The sequence below is a fragment of the Zophobas morio genome, unplaced genomic scaffold, assembly GCF_036711695.1.
Source record: "Zophobas morio isolate AGI-343-1 ecotype UQ-CSIRO unplaced genomic scaffold, CSIRO_AGI_Zmor_V1 ptg000044l, whole genome shotgun sequence".
Taxonomy (NCBI): Eukaryota; Metazoa; Arthropoda; class Insecta; order Coleoptera; family Tenebrionidae; genus Zophobas; species Zophobas morio.
The window spans coordinates 598,120-619,414 of NW_026972149.1; the positions used below are offsets into that span (position 1 = coordinate 598,120).

General features: G+C 33.5%; 2 protein-coding genes across 2 annotated transcripts; both read left to right on the top strand.

The window, feature by feature from the left end:
- Window positions 1-278: 278 nt before the first annotated feature.
- Window positions 279-16,644, top strand: LOC135141408 (DE-cadherin). Its single transcript, XM_064072479.1, has 14 exons — window positions 279-765; window positions 10,074-10,210; window positions 10,261-10,539; window positions 10,650-10,853; window positions 10,903-11,105; window positions 11,156-12,233; window positions 12,282-12,434; window positions 12,484-12,819; window positions 12,868-13,197; window positions 13,248-13,445; window positions 13,730-14,171; window positions 14,218-14,357; window positions 14,417-14,765; window positions 14,818-16,644. The coding sequence occupies exons 1-14, from the start codon at window positions 684-686 to the stop codon at window positions 15,285-15,287; spliced, it is 4,401 nt and encodes a 1,466-aa protein (XP_063928549.1). The 5' UTR covers window positions 279-683; the 3' UTR covers window positions 15,288-16,644.
- A 736-nt stretch (window positions 16,645-17,380) lies between these two features.
- On the top strand, window positions 17,381-20,325 carry Alphasnap (alpha Soluble NSF attachment protein). Its single transcript, XM_064072485.1, has 3 exons — window positions 17,381-17,787; window positions 17,868-18,064; window positions 19,637-20,325. The coding sequence occupies exons 1-3, from the start codon at window positions 17,699-17,701 to the stop codon at window positions 20,224-20,226; spliced, it is 876 nt and encodes a 291-aa protein (XP_063928555.1). The 5' UTR covers window positions 17,381-17,698; the 3' UTR covers window positions 20,227-20,325.
- The last annotated feature ends 970 nt before the right edge of the window (window positions 20,326-21,295 follow it).

Below are 21,295 nucleotides of genomic sequence, written 5' to 3' on the forward strand. Positions count from 1 at the left end.
AAATGAATCTGTAGATCTGTATTCTGAGCGTACTGTAAGCGTTAATTAAATTTAATTAAATTAAATTTAAATGAATTGCCCGCAATGGACAGAGTAATCTGTGTAATAATTGAATTAGTGTGACAAGAGCGTGAGTCATACATCGTTTGAGATTTTCTTTTCTTTCTGACGGCGAAAAAGTCGGAAAATCCGCTTTCCTCCATTTTGAAGAATAAATTCGTTTAAATTTGATTTAAAGGTGACGCGGCGAAGTGATTCATAAAGATGTTTAAAGCGCATGCGCGAAGAGTTGCCTCTCAGTCGCTCACTTCATTCCTGTTAGGTGGTTGTTGTTAGTGCTTTCGTTATAAAATGTATTTAAATGACTGAAACCAAGCGAATCGTTAATAATGTAAAAAGTGCGTGTGCAGTATTATACGAATAAACTGTGATTTGCGAAAAACCGACCGAACAACCGGCTTCGAATGTAGAAAAACCGAAAACATAGCGTTACTGTCGTTGCACTCGTGTAAAGGAATGGATGGAGCACGAGTCATAGTTCTTTGTGTGTTTAAAAACTAGAAGTGCCTTTCGGACTACAATGAAAACACCAAGTGCAATTAGGAAAGTTTTATGTGTTCACGATTGAAATAATTGAGATAATCGCGTCGTTATCGGAAATAATAGTGTGATAATTCGGCAAAATGGGCTGTATAAAACTGTTGTTATGTTTGTGCCTTTATTGTTTATATACAGGGAGTGCTCAAGAACTCGACACACATAGTGGTGAGTGAACAAAGCCAGTCACGCCTTGCTCCTGCAATCTGTTGAATACAACTTGTTGCCCTTACCCCAAGTGACCCTATCAAGGGCGTTACACTGTTAGCAGGATTTACATTTCATAATCCATCAATTGATTCATTGAATCTCAGAAACGCCCACTTCTTAGTCACCCCTGTCGTATCCGGCATAGGTGGTGCCTTGTTTCTAATCATTTATCAGAGTTATCAGTTTTATCATTCATGCGAAAAGTAAACCTCATCGGTTAACACTTCTGACGTTTTCCACATCGAGGGCGCACTGATCGAATACATTTTTATGAATAAGAATCTGAGTCATTTGTAAAGAACGTGTATTGATTCAGCAGAGATGATTTTAAATGTTTTCTGGAACTGATTCATTTGGGGAACTTTTCGTCAACCGTGGTACCTATTTTCCGGTTGCCGCCTACGTTGATTATTGAGGAAGTTCGAAATTGTAAACTAGCAGTAAAATGGATTCGGTGTACGTTAGTTTACAGTCTTTGAATATTTCGTGCATGAATCAAAATTGTTCCACATTTCTGAAATGTGTTCTAGTCCGTTCGAACCGAGGCTGAATTAAGTGGTCATATTGGTGATAAATGGGGCCAATGTCCCGAAAATGTTTGACGGATAGTTATTATTACACAAAAGAATGTCTTACAAGTAAACATGCACTGTACCAGTTTCAACGGTTTCAAAATTTGAATATTTGTGGTTAAAATTACAGAAGTTTCGTGAAAGATAAACTTTCAAAAAGTCATGGCTGCCTTTGTATTATTTAATATTGCCCATGTTCCAAGAAAGAACCATGAATAATAGTAGTTAATCATTACATAAAAGATTGAAGTGAGTATATAACTACGTATATACACACACAAGTGAGTCAACAGTACGAAGTTTTTACTTTTGACTCACACCATGTTCCAAGTGTTCACGATTTTGTACCGCTTTAACTCACGAGTCTATTGGACGAATGGCCCCTTTTATGTTTTCTCGACGTTTCATGACCTCTACAGTACGAAAGAAGTAGTCTACCGTTTCCGTCTGTCTGTCTGTCTGGTATCTGTATCCATTTTTGTATTTTTATTTTAGACACGTAATCTCCGAAACTGCTGGACCGATTGTTGTTAAATTGTGTATGTATATTAGGAATTTTATGTAGCGAATCATCCCCACCAACGATTTGATGACGTCATTTCAAACGATTCTGTCTTTATACGATTCAAATGTTATACAGGAATATTCTCTATACTTGTGGTGTGCGAATCTGTTTTGAGTACAAATTTTCGCAAAAAAATTAAAACAATATAATAACACTTTACCATTGACGTACGATATAACAAATTTTTTATTGATTAAATTAACGAGTCATCCCATTTATAATAATACAACATTCTGTTCGAATGTGGCTTAATTAATAATTTTAGTTTCCTGTTTTAAGGTGACAAACTCATTCAAATCAAACAAATTTTTACGTGACATTCTTCCGATGTATTAACAAGCACTTGAAATTAAAGCTTGTTATTACTGCTGAGAGACCATTTTCCTCGTTGTTTATATGCTGCGAATATATTTTACATTGTCCGTACTTGTGAAATTTATGTTGATGGTTTTTACTTCATAGAACATCGCAAATTCTAATTTTATAATTTTTCTTTATTAAAATTAATTAATTAATTAAAAAAATATTGGATCAATAAATTACACGTATTATATTTTACACATTGTGAATTTAGCACATTTTTAAGATGACTTCCATGGGGATGGCTAGAGAAGCTGATCATAATTCCAAAACTTCTGCTTAACTTGAGTAGTTCCTAAGGTAAATTGTAAATTTTTTTTTATACAATTTTGATTTTTTGCGAAAATTCTGCACAGGTAGGGTTAAAAAATGTGGATGCATTGAAAAACCGCAGTACACAGTATTGACGTTTTGGTGACAGTTGATGTTGATAGTAAGATTTTCAAAAAAATTAACGTGAAAATGGCAAGACGATATTCAAATGTATTTCTTTGAAAAAATAAATGACGCGAAAACTAAATTTGGATTAGGGGATTTTGACGGAATTCTGTGAAACCATGAAATACCGATATTGATTTCGGAATTATAGATGATTAACTAAAATTTCCTTTCCAAAAATTGATAACGTTATCTTGCATGTTTATGAAATAATTCTTGATGAAAAAATACAACTTCAAATTATGTTTTGTTTGTGCTTCAATGTAGTCGAAGAAACAAGATTTGAGAGTCTAGAGCTACGATGTTTTCTTTGGCAAACCTTTCTGCAAAATGTTTCAGTTAATTTTAATTTTCGTGAAATTTTGAAACTGTTACGAAATAAAGCCATACGACGCCTATGGGTTCTAGTATATACGGCGATGATGACTCATTGTCGGTGACTGCGACCGGAGAAAAACCTGGACGCGGAAGTCGCGATGGGCAATCCATCGGGAATGATTATTATTCAGCCAAGTTACGCCGGAATTATTTTGTACATAAGCGAAATATGTTGAGTGTAACCCATGCCGATTTAATCACCGAACAACGTAACAATACTTTTGATTATCGTTATACACAGAAATTTTCTGTATCTCATTGAATATATCTCACTTGTCACGCTGTACGCCCTGCCGTATATAGTGGCGTCAGAACCAACGGAAGTTCTGTGGCAGTGAGTAAGTGGAGTCATTTTGACAAATATTGAATTTTACGATTTCTTGGCTCATACAATACAAAAATGCGATTTTATTACACAAACAAAGCATTTGGTAGACCATTTTCTTGAAATTTCAAGTGTACCTTCAGATAATGTTATCTCAAAGTCATGTTTTTTATGTAACAATTTTTTGCATGCTACTCAAAAAATACATAACGAACTTCGTAGAAATTTTGTAAAACACTAAAAATTATGAATTTAGAAGTAGAGAATATTGCCTAGGATTCATTTATTTGTCTCTGCTAAAAAATAGACGGCGTTATCTTAAACGTTATTAAATATTTTTATTGAAAAATACGCTATACAATAGTGCTTCTTTATTAAAGACGTCAAAACATTCTCAAAAAAGTCATTGCGTAAATGTCTGGAATTCTTTAAAACAGAATTAGTTATTTATATAGTGTTACATTGTACCTATTCAAATTAATACACTTGCTCCGACAAAAAATTAATCACATCATGGTATGGATAATTCATAGTTTTAAAAGTGAATTCTCATAAAATGATAAATAAATCGTAAGTTAAGGTCCCACTGTAACTTTTGACACACCTACTAAATTCAAGTACGCGCGTGCGCATTATATTCGGCAAAGAAAGCAGCGTTATATTGTGCATACAAACATTTTCCTGGTTTACAAATTGATGACATTTAAAAAATTGACTCGTGGTTGTTTAAGATAGAATTTCCCTCGCCTTTAAAAATCATATACAGGGTGAGTCACCAACCGCACTGTCCTCGATATCTCATTAATTATTATAGATAAAAAAAAGTGAAAGACCAAAGTTGCGCAGTTATACTCTAAAATTATTCTGAACTATACAGAGTGTTCCGTTTTTAAGGCGTAACACACAACTTAGTTTTTTTAATGGAACACTATATATCTTTGCATATTTTGATTGCCATTTTCTTACCCTTTACAACCACAGTTTACTTTTGAAATTTCGATGCGACGTTGCAATGGAAGAGTTCACAAAAAAATTGCAAGGTTTCTTTTTAAAGTCTGGCAAAGATACGCTCTGTAATATAGAAAATATGAAAGTAGCTGTTCGTCGGATGAACTCTACTATTCTACTATAAATGTTCTTGGCTTATTCTCGGGACGGAAAACGTACCGTGATTGCTTCGAACCCACGGCCTTGGCATTACAAGTCGGCGAAGCTACCCGCTAATCTATCAATATATAGTTCCCTTTCCACTTGTATTTGTATAAAAAGCGGTTATACAATTTGGATTTTTTTTAGAAAATTTGGGTTCGTAGGATAAAAATTTTGGACGGATTCATAAACCACAAATACAAGAGTCGGTTACTTTACAAAATTTAAAAATTTACGCCATTATATGAAAGTATGTTTATGCGTTCTATTGTGGATCATAAGCGCGTGTTGTTCTATGTAAATAGTTTTATAAATTATTAGTAAAAAAAAATAAATGTATTAATGTTGTAACCAAGTTATAGAGTAGCAGCGGAAGTAGTGGTTTTATGGCTTTTACTTTTCCAACCCTTTCGTTTATGGACAAAGAGCATGTTTTACTAACATTTTTAAAGATAAGCCGGTCCTGTTTACGAGAAGTGTGCCAGCCAAACACAACAAAGAGCCGCTATTAAGTTTGTGATTGTGTAATAAATTTGCATCTACTAAGTTGCATTATTCGTTGACACGAGTGATGGAAGAGTCAAAATCGTAAACCACTGTTCTCGTTAGTCCATTAAACAGATCTTTAATTTTTTAACCTAAGTAAAATGATTCATGACGAATGAAAAATCTAGAACATTACGTTACAAATATTGGTTAGAAACAACAGGAAGTCGTTAATTGCTGCTTTGGATTTTTTTATCTTGACTGTGTACAAATTCTAGGAATTACTACCACTGGAAGTATATTAATTGAAAGTTGCAACAGCCATATAAAAGGTGTGTTCTTTTAAAAATCTAGAAGGTCGTGAATGAATATGACACCAGTTTTTAAATCGTGATATGAATTACACATTTACTTCACGTTTCAATTGATGCCTTATTGAATTCAGATTTTATGAGCACTATGCAGAGGAATGTAGAATCGAATTTTTTCCGTACGATTTTTCAGAACTTAACGACTATGCTGCGCTTCCGTGACGGTCATGAGACATCGAGAAAAAATTCACAAGTTCACTAGGGGTTCGAATCTGATTGCTTTGTTAAGAAAGCATCTGTAAAATTTACCAGCGTGCATTTTTAGAACATTGTTCACACGTTTCAAGGTTGCAAGTGTTACATTTTTTCTCGTCTGAACAGCTTCTCTGCGTGATACTTGAATGTGACTGTGTGACAAGTTTAATTTATGACAGGATTTTTGCAGGTGTATTCAGACATGATTGGTATGCGCTATTTCAGAATTTTAGGTACTTTCTCAAATGTCTGTGAACTGAAGTTATTTTTTCAATAATTGGAATAGCTGGTCCATAATAAGAACTACATATACAAATTTTTATTTAAAAAATTGGGAGTACACAATTGTAAAAAAAAATTAAATTGTATTGTAAAACCTGCGTAAAATGTTAAAATAATACTTTTGTGACTTTGTATTTAAATTTTAACATAAAATTGCATGTAAGAACACCATTTCTTATTTCGGTATTTATGGAACAGTGTTTACATAGGGCCAATACATGTCAAATAGCAGTAGATTTGAACGTTATATATAACACTTTAACGCATTTCTTGGAACGCTTTGTAGTGGTAATCTTAACAAAATCTTGCAAGATATTTATTTTCCAGGAGGTGCTCATTAAACGCTATCGTGTAAACACAATTTCGGAAGTTTAATTGAAATAACTGTAGCGAAACGTTGACGTATAACCTTCACATAATTAAGAAATTCTTTTTAAATGATTACTTATTATTATTAAAATGAAGTATGATGTGAAATGTCGTTTATTGTGATTCGGTAACATTATCGTTATGGGAGAGGATATTACATGTTTGTTGTGGTAATGAGTCATATATAATGTTCATATGCATTTATTTATTAATCACAGGTTTATTTTAATACTTGCATAATATTGAATTCGGTATGCGTACCGGCGAAAAATACTGGTAGTAGAACCAATACTGTTATACCATGCTAGATTTTGAATCGGATAGCAGGAAATTGAGTTTTTGAGTCGCGTAACGGTTCGATAAATGATAACAATTTAGATAAGATAGGCGGTTCTGTGAAAAGGGATTTAAAAGTGGGTTTTTTTTGTAGAGATACGCTTTTCCATTAACTTATGGCATCATTCGGTTATTTTTAAAATAAATGTAATCAACTTAATATAATTTGAATTTAATGATATATAAAATGTTATAAAATTTCTACACGTATCAAAATTGCATTCACTTTGTGATGAAATCTATTTTTTACAATAATGTACTTACATATTGATAACAATATAGAGTTTATTATATGCAACATAAATGAAGGTAGTGAATACATTTTACATAGTTGTACCGTAGAAAGAGAGTTTTATAAATAAACTATTAAATTGGAATTTCCGTTAAAGAAATTGAGGTGGGGAGGTCAACTCCCGTCTCGCCGTCATTGATGTCGCAGTGGTAGTTTCTAATGCTGAAATTCCACGGTATGCAATGGCACAGACAGCACGTCCCTTTTTATAGATACTATAGTTACATTTATAGAAAATTACATAATATTATTCTTTTACATTGTCGTATTGTTGTACTAATTTTTCTACTTGATTCATGTTCACGAAAGAAAAACTGAGAATAATATAGGCGCGATAATTTTTGTATCACTGCAGATAACTAGTATCAAGAAAACAGAAGAAAACTTCGGTTCAACTAAAAAGAATAAAAAAATTAAATGTGCTGTTATCACCTTATAGGGGAAACAAAAAACTAGTTTTGTTTTACGAACAATGTGAACCAACAAAAACACAGCTTGTAAATCGACGTAGTATGAGGTTAATAATAACTCCGACTACCACAGAAATCTTCCTTGAAATTTATAGCGTGACGTTTTTGTCACTTTTGATCTAATAATGTAGGGTATTTGAGGACTACATATCATTCTTTAAAGGGACAAACATGTATGTATTGTGTAAAACGTACTTGAGCCTTATCTCAAAACTGTAATAAAATGAAATACAAATAAGAAATAATTACAGGCACCCAATTACCGAAGTAACAATTTTAAATATCTGAATTGCAAAGCTATACATTTTCTTAAAAATTGTTGTAAATAGTTTTTTACACGGAATATCTGTGATTTGTTTTGTAATTTGAACAGAATTGTAACCAGATTGATTTAAAACAAATATATGTACAATATGATTTGTTTTTAAAAAATATAAAATGTGACGCAATTTTTAACGTTTTTTAAAAAGTTGTGTACAAATATGTTTCGTTTGAAGTTTAAGTATTCATTCTCGAGAAACATTTTCTTCGCCTTCAATGGAATTTCTTCTACCAAGAACTTCATAACTTTCGAATGAGTCATGCGGATTATCTTTACTACCTGGAGAACAACAAAGACTTTAAAGGGTCTACGTGCTTTTAGAGAGAGATTTACTTACAGCTCTCATAAAATATTTCATAACACCTCTCTGGATCAAATAAATTCATAAGTGTAGACATATTTTTTTTGCATAAACTCGCATTTTGGAAACTTTCTTTTGTCGAGGATGGGTTACACTTCTTAGAAAAAATACCTACATTACATTACCTGCACTTCATGGTCTGCGTTAATCCCTGTAGCGAACGAAATGCCAACAAGTTTGAGTTTTGTAAGACACGTTTATTTTTAAATTTCTCGATAGGGAATTATTGACTTACGTTCATTTGCTATTTTTAAAACGACTTCTCTCACGATGCGTGTGCGTGCGTGTATGTGAGTTCGTAATAATATTTCAAAAGTGCCGCAACGAGTTTTACGAAAATAATAAGAGATAAAAAATAAAAAAGTGCCTCGTTTTTGGAAAATAAATGACACTCGGCTATATTACGCACTTTTTATAATAGCGGATAATTAACACCATTTCAGCTCTACCGTATTTAAAATAATCGACTTCGAAACGATTAAAATTAATATTCATATTATCAGAGGAATGTTTTGATTTTCGTTCCGGACGAATGCAAAAATGTATAATCATTTATCGCTTACATTGAACCCACACGAACTCGTGCATGTTCCGTAAATATTTACTTCAAAAGATGTTAGAATAAAATGCCACATTGAAAGTAGTGCACTGGTGGAAAAAATAAAACAATGCACAATTTGGTTGTAAAATAACGAATAGAAACTTTTCGCGGGAGTTTTAATATAGCGTGTGAAGGTATAATAATTATAAAACTTAAACTTATTTCGTTATTTCGAGCAATTTCTAAAGTTGCGCCTCGGAAGTGTTAACATTACGAAAAACTAAACTTGGTCCACATCCTACGTACTAGTTCCAAAAAACACTTGACAATAAGATCATTGTTAATCTCGTGCGATAAAAAAGCCAATTAGACCACCGCATGATAAATAAAAGAATTCACCTTTCTATATTGCTTAACAAAGAATTCTATTCATAATGACGTACTTTATGGAGTTCTGTCTAAAAGCTAATCGTGAAGAATGAACTTATTTTCGTCATTGGTTAACTCATTAATCTCTTTTCAGTTTACATGTTTTGAAATAATTTACTTTTATATTCACCGCAGTAATTAGTGAGCGAGCACTTAATACTGCGATCCCTAAAACCTGTTCCATGTTAGTTTATCGTTACTTTTAATGCGTGTTAAAAGAAGAAAAGGAATTTTAAATAGAAATAGCGAAAACTGATAAGCTTGTCGGTATGTAGGGTTTAATGACATGCAAAGTTAGCACAAAATGCTGTGTTCATTATTTAATATACCTCAGTTTTATTCTTTCATTTTGCAGTCTGATAATGTTATGTACTGTTTTATATATTTGGGAGAAATTATCGATTGCAAGTTTCGTTCAAACACGTAATTATAAATAGAAATGTGTCACTTGCAAAATCACCTATATAATCAATCATATTTACTGTAGATAGTGGTGAAACAGGCAGTTGCTTAAATATGTTTCCAAGATATTTACTGATCTCATGATAACTCTCAGAGGCGAATGATTTCATTCTGTAATTGAATTTTTTAATCGTTTGTTTATTTACAGATAATATGATATCGGTGTTCTGTAAATATAACACAAATATTACAGATTATGTATTCGAGTTCAACAATTAGTAATAATTATGGAACGTTGTACAGTGATTTTTCTCTGAAATTGATAACTAAATTAAATAGAATGCTCTATTGTAGGAATTTAGATCTCTTTGCACGTCTTTTGTTCTTAATTTACACCAAAAAACTATAGTTACTAACACTGCAAAATTTTATTGTTGAAGTTAACTTTTAAAAGGGACCACTATCGTTTCGGCTAAGTCACATTGCATAATCTTTATTTTACGGTTTTCATTAAAGCGCAGTTAAATTTAACTGTAGTTGTCACATTTTATGTACCACATGTATTTTACTGTTTCTTTAAAACAAGCAGTTACGTATGTACAATTTCGTAATTTTTGTTTCAGAGGTTGACAATAATATAATATCGGGCAAAAACCAACGTTTGGAACTTAACCAAAACCAGAAACCTATGTTTAGGGACTGTGCTGTGTACGCTCCAGAAGTGAAAGAAGAAGAACCGGGGGATACATTCGTTATAAAAGTAAAATGTACTGTATTTTGTTTCCTTTTTAATTTAAATCTTTTGTTAAGGTTCAAGCTCACGACGACGATCCCGCAGATAAAGAAGGCGGGAGAATTACTTATCGCATTGAAGAGCAAGAAGGAAAACGTAAAAATTTTCGAATCAACGAGGCTACCGGAGAGATTTATACAACTCTCCCCTTTGATAGAGATGAACCAACGAGACAAAAAGAACTGTATTTGACGGTCAGTGCTAGTGACGATGGGCGACCTCAGTTGGCTGATATTTGTACTTTCAAAATTAGCATTACTGACATTAATGACAACGTTCCCAGCTTTGACCAGACAGTAAGTAAATTAAAATAAATGTTTGTTTTTTCTTTTTTTTTTTTTTTTTTTTTTAATTGAGATAGCTATCACATCGTGTTACAAATAATGTACGGTACCATAAATTGTAGGAATATGCAACGAAAGTATCAGAGGATCACCCGGAAAACACTGAAGTCTCTCGAGTTTTTGCCTATGATTCAGACGAAGGTGAGAACGCCAGATTAACATACAGTTTCGTCAGCAGCGGTAGTGGCAACACTGGTGCGTTAGAAGAGTATTTTCGAATTGATCCCGACACTGGAGTTATTTATCTGAAGAAAAGTTTAAAAGGGGTTAGTTAATAACAGGAAATTTTAATCTCTGTTAACACTGTCGTTGTAGCAACGTGGTATTAAATATAGTACATCAGTCGCAGTTCATGATAATGGTCAGGAACCAAAAGGCGCCACCGCCGACGTTTCTTTTACAGTTGTAGATTCCGATAAAAAAGCCCCTACGATAAAAGTAAATGACATCCAACAACGAATTAAGTTGAGAGAAGACGAAAACGACTTTGAAAAGCACCTGGTGAACATCACAGCAGAGTAAGTGTCCTTGGTGTTAACGTATTAGTGTTACGATAGTGTTGTCGTAGGTCAAATATCAATGACAAAGATATCATTTTTGAATTAGTAAAAGGAAAAACGACTCAAACTAACAAAGATCAAAATTTTGTGTTGAGTCCCACGGGAAGTAATTCCGCCGCGATTTTATTAGCACGACCTTTGGATTACGAAACCGTCACTGAGTATAAATTGACAGTTCGCGCTCAAAACAAAGACTTGTTATTTGCAACCGTGGAGATCATCGTCGAAGTCGAAGACGTAAACGATGAAATTCCATATTTCATCGAAATATTGAAAGGTAGTATTGTCGAAAATAACGACATCGGAGCACCAGCGATGACAGTTCGAGCGATTGATAAAGACGGAACGTCACCGAATAACCTTGTTGAATATGAGTTAATTACGTACAACGATTTATTTAGTATAAATAAAGCTACTGGCGAAATAAAAGCGAAAGCAACTTTCGATAGAGAACAAGAAAAGATTTATCACGTATTAGTACAAGCGCGAGATTCGGCTCCTAGCGCTCTTTTCCGTGACAAAAATAAGACAAACTCCGCCAATCAGACGTTTCCGATTAGTATAGAAGACCAAAACGACAACCAACCTAAGTTTGAACATAGTTTATACACAGTCTTTAATATTTCGGAAACGGCTGATGTACAGAAAGACGTTGTAGAGGTTAAAGCAAGAGACAGCGATACCGCTTCTCTGATAAAGTACAGTATAATCGAAGGCAACATTGATGACGCTTTTAACATCGAAGAAATCACGGGAAGGATAAAAGTTAATAAAAAACTTGATTTTGAGAAGATCGAAAGTTACGAGCTGACGGTTAGAGCTTACGACGGAGCGTTCAGTGACGAAGCGAAAGTTATTATTGAGATATTAAACGAAAATGATGAACTGCCTGTGTTTGAACCCTACGAGAAAAATATTGATTTTGAAGAAGAAAAAGTTAGTCCGGAATGTATAATCAAACTGAAAGCTTACGATCCGGATATCAAGAATAGAACAATCGACCAGAAAATTGTCTATAAAGTAGGCGACCAGTATAAGACGTTTCTTTCAGTAACTCCTGATACTGGCTGCGTGACGATTATCAATGTAGGTATTTTTTTACGTGACTGTCCTTTGGTGATTTTCAAATTTTAGAAACTGGATCGAGACCCACCAACGGGATCACCTTCTTATCAGGCATTTATTTATGCGTATGATAATAGCGGAGGGCCAAATGCGTTATCAAGCTACGCAGAACTTAATATAATTTTGACAGATATTAATGACAACGCCCCCTTTTTGAGTAAAGTATGTTTTTGTATAATTGTTGTACAGTTTTCTAATTTGAATTTTGTAGACTGAAGTTGTGTGGTATGAAAATGAACCGCCAGGTTCCATTTTAATGTTAACAGCTATCGACAATGATGGTCCTAGCAACGGTGAACCATTTACATTCGAAATAGCAAGTTCGCGATATGATCTTTTTGAAAAGTTTTCAATTAAGGGAGATGAATTACGGGCAGAAGCCACGTTTGATAGAGAAGAGAAAAAATATTACGATATTCCTATTGTTATAACTGACAGTGGTAAACCACCAAAATCTGGTACTAGTATTCTGAAGGTAATAATCGGGGATCGGAATGATAACGCCGCTCAAGATGGATCCAGTGAAATATTCGTGTATAAATATGAGGTACTCATGTGCAAGTGATCTCTACTCGGACTAACATTTTTGTTTTAGGGTTTTAAAACAGATACCGCGATAGGAAGAGTATATGTCACTGATCCCGATGACTGGGATTTACCTGACAAAATTTTTCAAGCTGCTAAACCAAGCGATAATTTTAACGTATTAAACAACGGAACTATCATAATGCCTAAAAGTACTGCGCCCAATGTGTACCAACTCAAATTCGTAGTAACCGAAAACTTACCCAATGGTACTTCACACAGAGTAAATGCTGATGTTAAAGTTACCGTTAAAGATATACCGGAGATAGCAGTCCGCAAATCCGGCTCAATACGACTTAAAGGAGCAACCATTGAAGAATTTATTGAAAAGGATCCCAACGTATGTATTCTTTTTTGCTCGCAGCGTACACTACATCCCTGTTCTTGCAGACTCAGTTGAGTAAAAAAGACAAACTCCAAGATCACATTTCCAAAATCTTAAACACATCTTTGGAAAACGTAGACGTCTTCACGGTCATGACATCACCTTCAAATAGTTCTTTCGTCGATGTGCGCTTCTCCGCACACGGTTCGCCATACTATGCACCTGAAAAACTGAACAACAAAGCGACAGAGCAGCAGGAAAAGGTTTGTTCGATTTTAATTCGCTTTTTAATGGGTTTATTACAAGTACCACTCGACCGCTATATGGTGAAATAGAACTAAATATCTTTGATTTTATTTTATTTATAAGTGGGATACATATTTACTTTAAAAATATCAATCACATAATACAACCACCAGAAAATATAAAAAATATAATTTCTATTACAGTTGCAAATATAAGCATTAAATTTAGCTTTTATTATATTGTTATGTTAATGTTATTTTACCGCTACAGATAATTTTTAATGTTGGTGATGTATTTTCAGTTGGAAAAAGAGCTCGGTGTTGAATTTTTGATGATTAACATCAATGAATGTTTCCGAGATAATGTGTGCCCTGTGAATAGTTCGTGTGCGAATGTCTTAAATATTAAAGACGAACCTGCAGTCGTTTTCACAAATAAGACATCCTTCGTTGGCGTTAAAGCTGTAGCTGAAGCTTTATGTGAATGTAAGAAGCGTATCGAAACGGAGTGTTTCAACGGAGGTACACCTATTGAAAATGGAAAGTGCAATTGTCCAGATGGAACAGAAGGACCTAACTGTGAAATATATGGTATATCGTTTCCGGGGAATGGTTGGGCAATGTACCCCACGTTTGATTCGTGTGCTAATACAGTTATATCTTTGAATGTTCTACCACAAACAGATGATGGGTTGATATTTTATGTTGGTCCTTTAACGAAACGACACACGGCAATATCAAAAGGTGATGATAAAAATATTCTTTTGCAAGTTTTGACGTGTGCTTTTAGGTTTTATTTCTGTGGAGCTGAAAGGTGGACTTGTTGTTCTTAAAATCGATTTGGGCAACGGCGTCGATGAAGTGGTTTCAGATTATAAGAAGATCAACGATGGTGCCATGCATAAGATCAAGATCAACTATACCACAAATGTATGTACAATTGCGACAGTGTCAGGTTGTAATTATTGACCGATTTGCGTTGTTTTTAGGACGTACAGTTAGAAGTAGATGACTGTCCAAGCGACTGTTTGCGGTGGAAAAACCTTCGACAAACTGGTTTGTTGAAATTAAACGGACCATTACAGGTCGGAGGTCGTTCAAATATTTTCTCCGCCGAAGAAACTAAGATCGTATGGGAAAATCCTCCGTCGAGTCAAGGTTTCAGAGGTTGTATCACCAACTTCACTTACAATTCTTACGTTTATAATCTCGGCACACCTTCCGATAAGCTAAACGCTCATGAGGGAACTTGCAATTCTGCAACATTCCAGGCAGCTACTTTTGGCATCGATTCCAATTTCTTGATCGCGATTTTAGTATGTCTTGCCATTTTGTTAAGTGAGTTAAGACTCAATTGTTTCATGCACTGTTCTTAATTGATCGTTTCTAGTTCTACTATTGGCGGTGGTTGTTCACAAGAGGAAGCAAGATAACTTGAACGAAAAAGATATGGATGACACGAGAGAGAACATAATTAACTATGAAGATGAAGGTGGCGGCGAATGCGATACCAATTTCGATTTGTCGGTATTGCGCAACAACATCGACGAGAAGCCACCAATGAAAGATAATTTGTACAAGCAAGCCGGAGATGTGCCTGCCGACATTGGTGGTTTCTTGGAAGATAAGAAACGTTCGTGTGATAAAGACACTTTGCCGTACGATGATGTTCGCCATTATGCTTACGAGGGAGATGGAAATAGCTCAGGTTCTCTCTCATCGCTCGCTTCGTGCACCGATGAGGGTGATTTGAAGTTCAATTACTTGTCAAACTTCGGTCCTCGCTTCCGTAAGCTGGCGGATATGTACGGAGATGATGCTAGTGAAGAAGGTAGCCAAAATGAGGAATCTTGGTGCTAAATATAACGTTATTGTGACAATTTGTACTTACTTAATTGTGTTTGACCAAAGAAAAATATTTTTGGATGGAAACTATTGTGAAAACAATACTGTTATTGAATTCTGGCAGCTGAAATATGTGTTAGCATTTTTCAACGTAACGAACTAGATTTAGACTTTTTATATTGTGATTTAATATGTAATAGGTGGCTTTTAAGCTAGTTTCAAATATTGCGAGATCGTTGTAATAGTTAGTTATTTTTTATTATTATTTAATATCAGTTGGTTTTGTACATGTGGTGACTACATTAATTAATTCTACGCCAAGTAGGACTTTTATAATGATTCCGTCATTGTATAATTTCATCTGGCTTTAGTTTGATGTGAATGAATGATCCTGTATAAATGAAACTACTTTTGATGCTGGCTGCTATTGGGCAGGATGTGACATATAGAACAAAATTAGGCTGACAATATCGTCGTACGTGTTAATGTCTTTATATAGCATAGTCAAGTTTTTTAAAGTAATCATAATTTTTGTTAAGCTGGGCACAAAAACTTGTAACTTAGTACAAAAATATTTCAAGTTACAATTTTTGCTAGGGTGCTTCTTATGAAGTGATGTGCCTTTTTAGGTGTAACGTAAATTGATGCAACTATTTTTACATTGAACAATTGACGTCCTCAAATGCCATCTACACTTCCAATGTTGTGATGAACGAAAGTACAGAATTTAACATGGCAACATATTTAGTACTTAAAGTGACTTACTGTGCTTGACCAAAGATAACAACATTTTTTGGAGGAACTGATGTGTAAATATTTCAGACTGAAATTTGTATTAAAGTTCATAAAATCGCCATCAGTATATCGAAGGCATTTATCTATTGTTAATATTTATTTTATGTAAGTGAGCGCGAAGTGTATATCTAACCATATAGACTGGTTAAGAAGCCCTTTTATCAGCTCTGACCACTCTGTGTGCCACATTTGTATATTTTTTATATAGAATAACGTTAGAGGTAATATTTTGTATTAGGTTTTTATGCAATTCAGAGTACATTCCTTTTTTATTTGTGATTATATTTTATTTTCTATTCAGGTCATAAGCGTTATTAAATTGATCTCGTTCGGTCGTTAGTATTTTCAAAAATTTTTAGAAATAATCAAGTATTATATTGTATTCTAAAGTTGTTAGTTTTTATTATTGATTATATGCTTTGCTGAATAATGCACATAGTTTTGTGCCTTTTATTCTAATAATAAAAAATTAGTGTTTTTTCTAAGTATTTTTATATCTGAGAGAAATGTTGCTCACTGCCGTTTACAGTTGTAATAAAGATATATTGTGTAATAATAAAGCTTATTAGGATCAGAATTTGTTTCATTTCAGCTGTTGAGTTCAAAGTTGTGTAAATCGTTAACCCGTATTGTAGCGCGCGGGCGAAACCGACAGGCTGCTGGTCCAATAAAAATAAAACAGTCGTACATTTTTGACAATTGGTAGATGATTTAAAAGTACAATATAACGAGATTAAGATAGTATAAAAATGCAGTTGTTTGAAAACAATAGAGCTTCATATAACTAAACACTGTAAATATAAAAGATGACTCGACATAAGATGTTTTATTTTATTATATTAAACACGTTTTACTTGTGTTTTACGTTTTTTTCTTTGTGTGGAAGATACCGCACTGAGGAATTTAGAAAGTGCTGCTAATTTTCTACCTGAATTCCTCAAACTAAATGAAAATAGTGTGATGAAACAAGTAAAAGTAAGTGTAAAAAGATCAGTATTCTGTTATCCCTGATGATTTCCATATATTACCACACGGGTCGATATATTGGAAGTATGCAACCAATCTGAATGTGAACGTTACCAAATTTACAATAAACAAGTGGTCTTTGAACAGAAATGATAAAGACCATATTTTTGAATTTCTTGTTTTTTAATACGTAAAGATTTCAAATAATTGAAGTTGTAATATTTATTTATTGATGTGTTTTTTTAAAACTGAACATAGAAACCAAGTTAATTTATGAGAATACTCTGTATATACCATAACAAATCACACTATATATTCTGGGATCCGCAAAGCCACAAAATGACAGACGACAGCCAATGACAACTTATGTGACAACTGACACCTACTATGATGTGCACAATTTTTGAAGTTTTGTAAGTTATCGACTCCGTGTTACCTTACAACACTTTGTACAATTAACTTTGACAATAATATAAACAAATGCCTCATTTAGTTGATCTCCTTTTTGATTAACATTTGTTCGTTGGGTGTGTTGGTGTTGACATTTCGTGAAGAAAAATCCGTGCGACTGCAGCGTCAGCTGTTGTGTAAACACGGAACTGATTTGTCAATAGATTGTCAGAAAATAATAGTCGGATTTCATTTTGTGTAAAAATTCCGACACAATGACATCAAATGAGCAAAAAGCGCAGCAATTAATTGCAGAAGCCGAAAAGAAAGTGTCTTCAAAAGGATTTTTTGGATCATTATTCGGGTGAGTAAGTTCGACGAAAAATTAGGCTAAGTTATGTCTTTGTGGTTGCCGTCTTTAATAGCCAAATAATTATGTTGCAGAGGAAATAGCAGAATCGAAGATGCTGTCGAGTGCTACCAAAGGGCTGCCAATCTGTTTAAAATGGCCAAAAATTGGGCGCAAGCCGGAAGTGCGTTCTGTGAAGCTGCAAACTTGAATTCCCGAAGTGGGGCTCGACATGATGCTGCCACAAATTATGTAGATGCTGCCAATTGTTACAAGAAGTCAGACATCAATGGTAAGAACGGAGATTTATTTCTGAATATTCCATTGCCTTGACTCAGTTTTATGGTTGGAAAAACATGACAGAGTTAGGATCTGAATGAGTCATAAACAATAGAGGTTGTCTAACATTTAACATATAATAAACTGACAGACAGCCTTTACTGTTAAAAAGTTACGAACGCGTTAAATGATTAAAAGTCAAATGGAATGTTTTTATTACCTCATTTATTCTGCTTATTTGAGCTCAGTTAATTGTGTTGGATTTGCAAAAGTCAGTCTTCATTTGCATATAATTTTTGGTGTTCTGTTCTGTAAATTTAAAAAATATCGTTACGTATTAAAAATTCGTGATTTTAAAGCAAAAAAATGATATAAAACTCCCAGAGGTTTTCTTTTGCAATTTAAATTCACTTTATCAAGCGAGAAGCGCAAAGTATTTAATACATTATACATTAATTAAATTACGTTGTCTTTTTAAAAATTACGGTCGTTGGAATTTAATTATAAATTAAGACGGGCATTTTTCTTCATAAAAACACTTGAAATAAGAGATCTTACACATTAATGAAATTTTTACTTTAAATGGAATTTTCTCGGGTTTCCAACACAAATGAAATATTACGAAGGAAGTCCTTTTTATTTTTTCCAGGTAAGGTAACAATCTGGAACTGGGCTAATATACAGCGCGTTCCTAAATTCCTAAAGAAAGTAATACTAAATATGTAGAAACACACTAATTTTTATTTAGTTTTCTTAATATGTACATTTTACCGTTCACTTAGAGTTCTCTAGCGTACGCTCGGTACACGAAAATACTGACATTCTTAAACGTGTGTTGTAAATACTTACAAGATTTATAAAAAATAATAAAAAGATTACGATATTATTAAAAACAAATGAAAATAAGGGCTTTATTCGTATGTATTTTTGATTAGATATCTGTACAATAATCGTGGACCTAACGACGTTATTATTCTTATTTTTTTAATGTCAATTAAATTTTTGAAAATACCGATGAAGCTATAAAAATTTTAATCCGATCACGCAATCGATCAAAAGGGGAAAATTAAATATTTCTTATGAGAGATAAAAGTTGCGATTTCGCATCTTTGTGGATATGTAATATAAAATGCACAAAAAATGTATCACTAAATAACCTGACTTCATCTTTGAAGTTTACGACTCAGAAGTGCGCTTTTACCAAGATATATTGTTTAATATGTGTATATACCTGAATTTTATTAACTGACTTGAGTGGGTTTTTATTTACGAAACAAACAATTTCTAAAAATGTTGGTAAAAGTTTTTTGTTGATTTAGAATTTTTTTACTACGTCGTTGCTTTAATTATTATTAACTTTTTCTCGCTTTATAAAATATTTTAAAACTATGCATTTAAATTACATAATCACGTATAAATTTGTGATGTGATAAAATACGTCGCCACAAAGAAAAGAAAAATTCCAATAACCATAAGGTCATTACGTAAAGTCAAAATCTGTCGATAAATGGCACTAAAGAACAAAATAAAATTTGCCTATTTCAAGATTTTTGGGATCTTCTGAAGCTCGATTAATTGTTTGCAGAAGCCGTAAACTGCCTTCTCAAGGCGATAGAAATCTACACAGATATGGGTCGGTTTACCATGGCCGCAAAGCACCACCAAAGTATTGCCGAAATGTACGAAACCGACGCCATAGATTTAGAAAAAGCCGTGCAACATTACGAACAAGCCGCTGATTATTTCCGAGGAGAAGAAAGCAATGCTTCGGCCAATAGGTGTTTGTTAAAGGTAGCACAGTACGCAGCCCAGTTGGAAAATTACGAAAAAGCAATACAAATTTATCAGCAAGTTGCCTCGTCAGCTCTAGAAAGTTCACTTTTAAAATATAGTGCTAAGGAATATCTATTTCGTGCTGCCTTGTGTCATCTTTGTGTCGATGTTTTGAATGCGCAGCATGCCATGGAGCGTTACGTGCAAATGTATCCTGCTTTCCAAGATTCCAGGGAGTATAAGTTGTTGAAAACTCTCATTGAACACATGGAGGAACAGAATGTCGAAGGTTTTACTGACGCTGTTAAAGAATATGATTCGATTTCGCGTCTAGATCAGTGGTACACCACCATATTGTTGCGTATCAAGAAACAATTGAACGAAAATCCAGATTTGCGCTAAAGCGATTTTTTATGGTTGTTAAGAGAGGATATTTATTTATGTTTTGTTGGATTTCAAGAATTATTTGTAAACAACGTAAATAAACCTTGTGTAAAGTTACTTGTTATGTAATTATATATTTTATACTTATTTATCTGTGAATTTACGTTTCGGGAATGTATATATATTTTTTTTTATTGCGATTTTGTAGTATAGGGTGCTAAATTTAACAATTATTATAGGACCTACACAAAACGAATATAAAAATTGCATCTTTTTACATATTCTCTATATATAGCGCCATGTCAGATATGGCACCCTGTACTCGGGGTACGTATAAGTTCACCTCAAGTAGCTTTTGTCAAGCGATCGTTTTGAATGCACTCAATAAATGACATTCCTATCAAAATCCGTATATTTAGATAACAATAATTTCGAATAAAATAATCGCACTCCTATATTCACAGTGTCTTAACATTAAACAACATTGGGGATGAGATACATGTTGTTCGTAAAGGTGTTCATGCTACGTTGATTTTATTTCAAATTTTTGCTTATCTAAGTATACATGTGATAAAGAGTATGTGTTGTTCTAGAATATAAAACATTGTTAAAATATGTGAAATCTCTGTTTAATTTATAGTATCTTGACAACTTCAACTTACGCGAGGTCACGCGACGCAACGCCCGGTATACACAATTATTCCAAAAAGCATTTTAATCATTAAAATTATAAAAGCCAATTAATTCATTCATTATTTATCGTTTCTACTTTGTGCAATTACATAAAATGAATTTTGGAATATTGCATGCAGTCAATTCTCACTATTTCTAAGGGATTGTAGTTAATTTGGTAACCAACGACGATAATCCTCAACCACGAGGTTGACTGTTTTTTTTTTTACTTTTTTTTTTTTGGCTAAGTGAATATCGTTAAGTGTATACGTTGTGTGCACTTTTTAATACTTACGCCATTTTTATATTGTCAATGTTATACTATAAACAACAGTAGGTACTATTACGACATATGTGTGGTCATTGTAGCACTTTTACTAGAGAGTTTCTGTTAGACGACCGACTCGATTGAAAT

Coding starts and splice junctions, on each gene's coding strand:
- LOC135141408 (XM_064072479.1), top strand. CDS start 684: ATGGGCTGTATAAAACTGTTGTTATGTTTGTGCCTTTATTGTTTATAT. Junction 10,211..10,260: donor GGGATACATTCGTTATAAAA/GTAAAATGTACT, acceptor TCTTTTGTTAAG/GTTCAAGCTCACGACGACGA. Junction 13,198..13,247: donor TTATTGAAAAGGATCCCAAC/GTATGTATTCTT, acceptor CTGTTCTTGCAG/ACTCAGTTGAGTAAAAAAGA.
- Alphasnap (XM_064072485.1), top strand. CDS start 17,699: ATGACATCAAATGAGCAAAAAGCGCAGCAATTAATTGCAGAAGCCGAA. Junction 17,788..17,867: donor TTTTTTGGATCATTATTCGG/GTGAGTAAGTTC, acceptor ATTATGTTGCAG/AGGAAATAGCAGAATCGAAG. Junction 18,065..19,636: donor CAAGAAGTCAGACATCAATG/GTAAGAACGGAG, acceptor AATTGTTTGCAG/AAGCCGTAAACTGCCTTCTC.